Raw genomic sequence first — 10,435 nt, forward strand, 5'->3', positions numbered from 1 at the left:
ATCTAGATTGGATAACAACTACATCAATATGAAGGGTTATGAGAAAGCAAGGCAGTTGCTGGTAATGCTTTGTAACATTTTTATGACCAGGCATTAAACAGCAGGAAATCTTACGGACTGTGCATGGTTTATTTTATTAAGTGCCAAAGTGATGATAAACTGCTGGAATGGGTAGACAACAGAGATCAATACACATGGGTAAAGCCAGTGCTTGACTTGGGCAGGAGCTCACGAACTGAGTACCAGCACCTCAAATGTTCTTCTGCTGGAGTTCCTGCATCTCCTAGAATATTAGCTCCAAAGTATAGAGTTCCTGTACCTAAATATAAATGGTATGTAGAGAACATTCCTCATGTCACCGTGCAAAGGGCAGTTGATGTCCCTCAAGAATCTCTGCCCTGCCAGTAGTGGCATCACTACCCACATACTGCAAAGCAACGTGGAATGTCAAAGCACAATACAATAGGCAGAATAAGGCAATACAATGCAAGTATTGCCAGACAGCAAGACATACAGTCGTTGATTGATGAGATAATTTTTTATATAACAGTGAGAACTTATTTTGGAGACAGTGATTTGGGTTACGAAGCACCCTTGTCTCTCAGCTTGGATAGCAGAATGTCATTCTTACGACACTCCTGTAAGAAAGAGTATTGAATTAGTAAAACAACGTCAGTGATTCACTTTATCAGTTTAGAAGGGAAAATACAAATAAATTTTTAAAAAATTAAATCAGCTCTGGGAGACTATGGTAGAACACATTCATAAAACAGTTAACTAGTTCCGTCATGTTTTACCATACATAACCAGAATGCGATTCTCTCTCAGGCCTCACCTCTTTGAAGTCCTTGACAGTTTTGAAGTAGAGCCTCTGTTTGTCCAGCAGCTCATCATTCAGCTGGTTTCTCCTCATCTTATTCTCCTGCTTCTTCTTCTCCATCTGTAGACATCACCAATATGCATCACACAACACTCATATTTAAGTGTTTTTCACTAGGGCCAGGAGGAAAGCACCTGGCGTCTTCCTTCAGCTCAAGCTGTCATTAGGCAGCGGACAGTGAAGATAAGAGAGATGGTTAGTTACCGTACTCACCTTAATGCGGCTTTGTTTGATTCCCACCACTATCTGCTCCATCTGTCTCAAGAACTGCCCCTTGGCCCCCAAAGACGCCATCGCCCTGAGCAAGACAGAAGACCACGGCTTAGACAGGAGGTAAACCTGCTGGACTCCATTACCCATAATACAAAAAGCAGGATAGGTTTATAAAGGGTAAATTGTGAAAATACTCACTGTTGGAAGTTGTCATGGATGGAATTCAGCAAGTTCACCTACAGAAACAGATCAACACGGGGTGGCAGATAGCCTAGTGGTTAGAGCAATGAGCCAGTAACCGAAAGGTTGCTAGATCGAATCCCCAAGCTGACTTGGTAAACATCTGTCGTTCTTCCCCTGAACAAGGCAGTTAACCCAGTGTTCCTAGGCCATCATTTTAAATAAGAATGTGTTCTTAATAACTGACTTGCCTAGTTAAATTTTAAAAAACACAGAAGATGATTACCATGAGTAAACAAGCTGATTTCAGCTGTAATGGCTCTATGAAATTGATCCCCTCTCCTCTTCTCTTACCACCTCCTCCAGGTACACCTTCTTGTCATCTAATGTGTAATACAAGGTGAAGAACTGCTTGGTCTCTTTATGTGTTGCTGAAACTAGGGGACACACACAAAAGTAATGGTTCTTTGATATAAGAATTTGTTAACAAATCAATAAGTGGTTGAGGCTAAGATACCTACCTTGGCCATAGAGCTCAATGAACCTCTTCTGATACTGGTTCAGTTCTGCCCTGCTCGGCACCTCGTCTATCTTCCTCTGGCTATCTCACGGTTCCTCCAAGCCTATCAGAGAGTAGCCCTCAGGTCATGAGCAAATAAAGGACTTGGTAAGAGGACCACTATTTGCATGCTCCAAACAGAATGCCTAAGTGAATTCAAATTGATTAAGCAGGAATGAATCCTGCTCCAGCATTGTGCATTTTACCATCATCAGTCTGATCTTCTGTAGCTTATCTCTGTCTGTGTTGTACTGCTTGTCGATTAGCTGACTCCTCTCCTCAGGGAGAGAGTGAGAAAGAGGGGGAAAGAAAGTCACTCACAGTGTAACATTTATTAAACATAGACAAAAAAAAGAGTTAGCTGGTCTTGGGAGTGTGTTACCTTCTCGTCCTCCGTATCATCTCCTGACTCCATCTTCAGGTCCTCAATGTTCTGCTGCAGGCGAACCATCTACTCCTGGAAAAAATTTGCGCTCCATGTTAGTTGTTTTGCTCTTACCAGGAAATAAGGGAATTACATCACAAATACACCTGTGAAGTAGGTCCATTTCAAACTTAAATCTAACAAGTCATATATGACAGACGAGCTAAATTACTTCTATGCTCGCTTCGAGGCAAGTAACACTGAAACATGCATGAAAGCATCAGCTGTTCCGGACGACTGTGTGATCACGCTCTCCGTAGCTGATGTGAGTAAGACCTTAAAAACAGGTCAAGGCCGCAGGGCCAGACGCATTACCAGGACGTAATGTGCTGACCAATTGGCAAGTGTCTTCACTGACATTTTTTACCTGTCCCTGAGTGAGTCTGTAAAACCAACATGTTTCAAGCAGACCACCATAGTCAATGTGCCCAATAACACTAAGGTAACCAGCCTAAATGACTACCGACCTGTAGCAATGAAGTGCTTTGAAAGGCTGGTCATGGCTCACAACACCATTACCCCAGAAACCCTAGCCCCACTCCAATTTGCATACCGCCCCAACAGATCCACAGATGATGCAATCACTATTGCACTCTCTATTGTGCTCAGTTACCTCCTGTACTCCCTGTTCACTCATGACTGCATGTCCAGGTACGACTCCAACACCATCATCAAGTTTGCTGATGACACAACGGTGGTAAGCCTGATTACTGACAACAAGACAGCCTATGGGGAGGTCATCAGAGACTTGGCCGTCTGGTGCCAGGACAACAACCTCTCCCTCAACGTGATCAAGACAAAAGAGATGATTGTGGACTACAGGAAAAGGAGGACCGAGCACACCCCCATTCTTATCGCCAGGGCTGTAGTGGAGCAGGTGATGAGTTCCAAGTTCCTTGGTGTCCACATCACCAACAAACTATCATGGTCCAAACACACTAAGACAGTTGTGAAGAGGGCATGAAAAAAACCTATTCCCCCTCAGGAGACTGAAAAGATTTGGCATGGGTCCTCAGATCCTCAAAAGGTTCTATAGCTACACCATCACTGCCTGGTATGGCAACTGCTCGGCCTCCGACCACAAGGCACTACAGAGGGTAGTGCGTACGGCCGAGTACATCACCGGGGCCAAGGTTCCTGCCATCCAGGATCTCTATACCAGGTGGTGTCAGAGGAAGGCCCTAAAAATTGTAAAAGACTCCAGCCACCCTAGTCATAGACTGTTCTCTCTGCTACCGCACGGTACCGGAGCACCAAGTCTAGGTCCAAAAGGCTTCTTAACAGCTTCTACCCCCAAGCCATAAGACTCCTAAACAGCTAATCAAAGGGCTACCGAGACCCCTGTTTTACGCTGCTGCTGCTCTCTGGTTATCTAAGCATAGTCACTTTAACTCTACCTACATGTTCATATTACCTCAATTAACTTGACTAACCGGTGCCCTTGTACATTGACTCTGTACCAGTACAACCTCGCTATTGTTATTTTACTGCTGCTGTTTTATTATTTGTTATTTTTATCTTCAATTTTTTTTTACTTAACATTTATTTTTCTTAACCAACAATGCTTCAAGAAGTCTAAGGGCTTGTTACTAAGCGTTTTACTGTAAGGTCTACACCTGTTGTATGTGCATGCATATGCATGTGACAAATAACATTTGATTTGAAAATATGCAGACTCACTCTACAATGTGTCCGGAACTCCTGCTCTTGGTGCTTCGGGTTCTCATTCATGCCTACCAGAGCCCTCAGCTTCTCCAACAGTCTGTGGCACACACAGGGAGGATGAGAAAAGTCCAAAACACCTGTATAATTTTAGGGGTTTATATACTAACAACCACTGAATTAATGCCTTAATAGATTGGTCTGTATGTGCAGCATTCACCCAGTATCAGCCTGGCCCTCAGCCTCTTCCAGGGCACTCAGCTCTTTCTCCAGTCTCTCGGTCTGCTCTGTGGCCCCCAACAGTTTGCTCTTAGCTTCCACACACCCTGATTTTACACCCAAGTGTTTGGCTTGTAGCTGAAAACACACCAAATACACATACTTTTAGTTACTTCTGACAGGAAGTTAAAGTGCATTGTATCCTTCCATTTTAAAAATGCATGGCTAATTTACACAACGTTCTGTGAAATTCAGAAAGTCCAGTCGTCACCTCCTCCAACTGCTTGGTCTTCTGTTGGATCTGTTTGTTCAGAGAGGTCAATATCCTACGGTGCTGCTGGATTGGCCCGTACCGCTCTGGACGGTCCTCTGCAGACCTCTCCAACTGATGGAAATGTGTATGTGGAAACACATTTAACTACACACTGTGGCATTGACTTATTCTTTAAAATATGACAAATATTTTATGATTGCAGTTAACCATTTAACCCTGCTGTGGGAGTCGCTCACCTTCTCAGCATACTCAGATGCTATCTGTTTAATCTCCTCAGACTGCAGCCCAACCATCTGTCCCACTGTGCTAGCCGTTAGCCTCCCCTGTATTGATGTTACATATTAAATAAAACAACTTTACACAGTAATCAACCACACAGTAAAGGCGCTGGCAAAGAGAAGAACTAAAGCCATGCCTACCTCCTCAGTCACCATGGCAGCCATGCTGGGCATCAGTGTTTTGATGCGCAGCTGAGAGGATATATCACAGGGAGTCAGGGACATCATCACAAAGAGGGATGCATTTCTGTAGTATTGGACAGCGGTTGGTTTTAGAGCGATACACATGTGATGTGACCTCACCTCCTCCGCTGCCTGCAGGTCCTCCTCCTCCTGCGACCCCTCTGTAATCCCTGGGGGTGTGGCCTGAGAGCCTGGCATTAACAAGGCTTTCCGTTCCTCTGCCTGTAGGGAACAGGGGGATTACCATCTTTCATCGTGGTTTCACTTTCTACTAAAGCTACAGTTCACAGAATACCTATGATCCACAAGTCTCCATCCCTGTAATATTGTTTGTAATGATCAACCTCCTGTCCCTGTCTTCATCATTCTGTAGTTATAGGCTTTGAATTCATATAATGCTACAATTAACTTTACAAATATGACAGTAATTTCAATAAATTACCTGGTCCTGTTTTGTCTGCTTGCTGAATCCATACTGTCTAAAACACAGGTGTAATAAGTACTTAAATCACTGTTAGGCACAGGAGGTTGGTTACACCTTAATTGGGAAAGACAGGCACGTGGAAATGGCTGGAGCGTAATAGTGGAAAGGTATCAACAACATCAAACACATGGCTTCCATGTGTTTGATGCCATCCCATTTGCTCCGTTTCAGCCATTATTATGAGCCGTCCTCCCCTCAACAGCCTCCACTGCTGTTAGGATACTGGTACATGAAAGGAGCACATAACACATGTATGTACACACACCCACTCCATGCTTGTTTGAAATTTGTACTCACTCCTTGCAGTGAACGAGTCCATTTACATACTTACAGAAGGTAATCTGACATTCTAATATAAGGATGGATGAGACACAGGAAAATAATAGGACAATGAAAGGAACACAATTGTCAAATGGGATGAGATCACATTGGTTCTGATTCTCAATGACAAGGTAAAAATCTGTCGTTCTGCCCGAACAAGGCAGTTCCTAGGCCGTCATTGTCAATAAGAATTTATTCTTAACTGACCCATTTAGTTAAATAAAAGGTAAAAACATATATATATTTTTTTTAATGTGAACATGAACTGTGGAGAAAGTTGGATATGGAGGACTGAATTTGGAGAGATGGAGAGAGCGAGAGAGACAGGTAGCCTACCTTCCGTACTCCAATAGAGTGGAGGGAACCCTGTACTCCTCGTCCAACAGCGATCCTGCTTCAACCTGTCTCTTGTATTTCCTATGAGGTTTATACACTTCCTGTCAATACCAGAGGAGAAAAACAACATGCTGTGTGGTTTTAAAGTCTCTATACTATAACAAAGGGGGCCTTTAAATTTATAAACAACAGGTGTAGTCTATTTTTATTTAACTAGATAAGTCAGTTAAAGAACAACTTTTTATTTACAATGACGGCCTACACCGGCCAAACCCGGACGATGCTGGGCCAATTGTGCCCCGCCCTGTGGGACTCCCAATCACAGCCGGTTGTAATACAGCCTGGAGACAAACCGTATCGAGTCGATGAGGTAATTGAAGAAGATATGTATATACACTGCTCAAAAAAATAAAGGGAACACTAAAATAACACATCCTAGATCTGAATGAATGAAATATTCTTATTAAATACTTGTTTCTTTACATAGTTGAATGTGCTGACAACAAAATCACACAAAAATTATCAATGGAAATCAAATTTATCAACCCATGGAGGTCTGGATTTGGAGTCACACTCAAAATGAAAGTGGAAAACCACACTACAGGCTGATCCAACTTTGATGTAATGTCCTTAAAACAAGTTCAAATGAGGCTCAGTAGTGTGTGTGGCCTCCACGTGCCTGTATGACCTCCCTACAACGCCTGGGCATGCTCCTGATGAGGTGGCGGATGGTCTCCTGAGGGATCTCCTCCCAGACCTGGACTAAAGCATCCGCCAACTCCTGGACAGTCTGTGGTGCAACGTGGCGTTGGTGGATGGAGCGAGACATGATGTCCCAGATGTGCTCAATTGGATTCAGGTCTGGGGAACAGGCGGGCCAGTCCATAGCATCAATGCCTTCCTCTTGCAGGAACTGCTGACACACTCCAGCCACATGAGGTCTAGCATTGTCTTGCATTAGGAGGAACCCAGAGCCAACCGCACCAGCATATGGTCTCACAAGGGGTCTGAGGATCTCATCTCGGTACCTAATGGCAGTCAGGCTACCTCTGGCGAGCACATGGAGGGCTGTGTGGCCACCCAAAGAAATGCCACCCCACACCATGACTGACCCACCCCCAAACCGGTCATGCTGGAGGATGTTGCAGGCAGCAGATCGTCCTCCCCGGCGTCTCCAGACTGTCACATGTGCTCAGTGTGAACCTGCTTTCATCTGTGAAGAGCACAGGGCGCCAGTGGCGAATTTGCCAATCTTGGTGTTCTCTGGCAAATGCCAAACGTCCTGCACGGTGTTGGGCTGTAAGCACAACACCCACCTGTGGACATCGGGCCCTCATACCACCCTCATGGAGTCTGTTTCTGACCCTTTGAGCAGACACATGCACATGTGTGGCCTGCTGGAGGTAATTTTGCTGGCAGTGCTCCTCCTGCTCCACCTAGCACAAAGGCGGAGGTAGCGGTCCTGCTGCTGGGTTGTTGCCCTCCTACGGTCTCCTCTACGTCTCCTGATGTACTGGCCTGTCTCCTGGTAGCGCCTCCATGCTCTGGACACTACGCTGACAGACACAGCAAACCTTCTTGCCACAGCTCGCATTGATGTGCCATCCTGGATGAGCTGCACTACCTGAGCCACTTGTGTGGGTTGTAGACTCCGTCTCATGCTACCACTAGAGTGAAAGCACCGCCAGCATTCAAAAGTGACCAAAACGTCAGCCAGGAAACATAGGAACTGAGAAGTGGTCTGGTCACCACCTGCAGAACCACTCCTTTATTGGGGTGTCTTGCTAATTGCCTATAATTTCCAGCTGTTGTCTATTCCATGTGAAATGTATTGTCAATCAGTGTTGCTTCCTAAGTGGACAGTTTGATTTCACAGAAGTGTGATTGACTTGGAGTTACATTGTGTTGTTTAAGTGTTCCCTTTATTTTTTTGAGCAGTGGAGAAGCGGAATTGGTCAGAAGCCTGTAAAACGGCTGCTATCCCCTGCAGCACCATCTTTATGGCATCTTTATTGTAAAGGCTCATGGAATAATTTGACCCAGACATGGCATGTCAGCTTCATGTCAGGGAGTCACTCACCAATACATCTAGGACTGCTTTCACAGCCTTTTCCTTCCTCTGGAGGAAGTCTTCTTCCTAAAATGGAGGGCCAATACAGGGTGCATAAGACAGGGGTTTATTCAATGAAAAGTTCAGAACATTGCACTTAGAAATGTAATGAGTAGAGTTGGAGTTGAATATCGCTGCCATGGAGCCACCCTACAATAACAGCACTCACCTCAGGGAAGCTGTGTGTCTTCTGGAACTGAGAGACAGAATAGGCTCTCACATAGTCTCCCATCTCCTCCCTCGTCTCTATGGCCCTCTTCATCAGCCACTGAAGATCATACAACACCGGCAATGAGTCAGACATGAGGTCACAAACCAAGTGTGGTACCCTATTACAAAACTCTAATGTCTAGGAATACACACCTGTATCACTGGAAATATATGGATGAAATCCAGCCCTTGGATCTGATGAGGCTCCTGGCAATAAGGGCACTTCATTTTGGGCAGAACAGACACAATCTTCTCTGTGAGAGCGCTGCAAAGAGATACACAAGTTCATCCAACATCAGTTACACTGGTCCAGCAACATCACTAACAGTAAATAAAATGATGCTATATGTTAGCTACTTACATTTTCTGTCCAATAGTTGAATTCTCCTGGAACAGCAGATCCACATCAATGTCAAAGTTACATGTTGTGATGCACCATGTCATCCCTCCAACCACCTATAAAAAGACATGGTTCAGTGAATGGAATTAGAAAGGGTAGCAATGAGATGGTAAACCAGGAATCAAAAGCCTGCAGATCTTCAGGTTTGTAATGTAACTTGGTTCTCACCTTGTCAAAAGGTCCCAGTCCTTTTATTCGGGCTCTGAAATATCCAGCAGCAAGAAGAAGTTCCAGGATTTCTGCTAGCTTGACACTCTGCTCCTCGTCCTCCCTTGTTTCAACCTGCAAGCCACAGTTGCTAACATCAGTTGCTTTATTTAGCAAACTGTGAATTCGCTAGCTCCAGTAGCTATCTAGCCAAGTGGCAAACCCAGGAATGTTTACATTGCAATGTTGTGTTGTTTTATTATGATAGAAACCGCACTATATTAGGAAAAATTACTGACTAAAAATGATGTTACCTGAATAAGATTTCCCTCTTGATCATATTGAGCTCCTATTTTCGAACCTGTTCTCGCTCTGTGGAAAACAGACGTGGCCGCCATGTTGGACTGTGGTGTGTAGTCGCATGACGAAAGCATATGACTTTGGTCTTAATTCTTGAAAAATTGTGCGTTCAAGATGTAGCTGTAATTTTTATACAAAAAGTAAGCTAACCTCACTTAGATGTCGACTGCAACACGGCCACTGTCGAGTGATGGGAGTCGATAAAGTGAGTATTGAGTTAACATTTAGAAAAACAAAAGCATGTGAATCGCTGCAGTAACCGCTGCAGCGGTTCTAAACGTTGCAATACCACTCTCGTCCACTGGATAGAGCTCTAATGCCACTAAAGATTATATAGAAAGGCTGACATGATGAAGCTCTCTAGGTCTGAAGCCTTTCCAACATCATTGCATCTTTCGTTTGAACAGGGTTGTCAGTATTCCTGGAAACAAATAAATCATGCATGTTGTGATTAATGATCCTCAGTTGTTGAAGTGATGTAAGGAAGCAGGACCATCAAGTACACATCCTGTCCAATGATCCTGCCATAGGCCTATAATGCAAACCATCAGTTTGTCACACAAAACGTAAAATCTATTTGCTGTGTGTGTGTGTGTGTGTGTGTGTGTGTGTGTGTGTGTGTGTGTGTGTGTGTGTGTGTGTGTGTGTGTGTGTGTGTGTGTGTGTGTGTGTGTGTGTGTGTGTGTGTCATCAACCCTCTTCTGCTCTCAGATCCAGTGTTCATCTGTCATGGGGAGATATTCTCAATGGGGCAAAAGTGCGTCCTCTCCTCAACTCATCTGTCCTCCTTTCCAACGTGACCCCGAAAACCGATAAGTGGTTGCCATATGTAGGAGAGTGTCAATTAGTTAATAGGTGAACAGAGAGTAGTTTGCTCCTCTCCTCGACTGCCATCTTCTGGCAGAGGATGCTCCAGTGTATCCTACATGGAAGAGTTTTAAAATCTGCCACAAACCCTTTGAAACATATATTTTCAAAGATGGGTGAAAAGCATGCACACATTTAAAAACAATATGCCAGGTATCTTTTTATCTATAAATGTCTAGCACAACTAGCTAGATGTATTTTTCTAACCATTTTTATTAGGATACATTTTGGGGGGGATTTAAAATATAATTTAGCTGATGGCATGCTAGAGGAGTGTGTGTGTGTGAGAGAGAGAAAGAGAGAGAGAGACAATAGAACGCTCCCATTT

General features: G+C 44.2%; 1 protein-coding gene across 1 annotated transcript; it reads right to left on the reverse strand.

Annotated features, from left to right (window-relative positions):
• Window positions 1-115: 115 nt before the first annotated feature.
• Window positions 116-9,527, reverse strand: LOC109869064 (coiled-coil domain-containing protein 93). Its single transcript, XM_020458915.2, is given in 23 exon segments — window positions 116-638; window positions 836-940; window positions 1,094-1,178; window positions 1,292-1,329; window positions 1,628-1,710; window positions 1,795-1,872; window positions 1,875-1,896; window positions 2,039-2,110; window positions 2,215-2,289; window positions 3,937-4,018; window positions 4,139-4,275; window positions 4,409-4,522; window positions 4,648-4,734; window positions 4,831-4,881; window positions 4,993-5,094; window positions 5,315-5,351; window positions 6,014-6,114; window positions 8,094-8,150; window positions 8,293-8,391; window positions 8,487-8,598; window positions 8,695-8,789; window positions 8,902-9,015; window positions 9,195-9,527. Coding segments are annotated over 23 exon segments (1,923 nt in total). The 5' UTR covers window positions 9,315-9,527; the 3' UTR covers window positions 116-581.
• Between the last annotated feature and the right edge of the window lie 908 nt (window positions 9,528-10,435).

The sequence above is a fragment of the Oncorhynchus kisutch genome, linkage group LG2 (genome assembly GCF_002021735.2).
Source record: "Oncorhynchus kisutch isolate 150728-3 linkage group LG2, Okis_V2, whole genome shotgun sequence".
NCBI classification, from domain to species: Eukaryota; Metazoa; Chordata; class Actinopteri; order Salmoniformes; family Salmonidae; genus Oncorhynchus; species Oncorhynchus kisutch.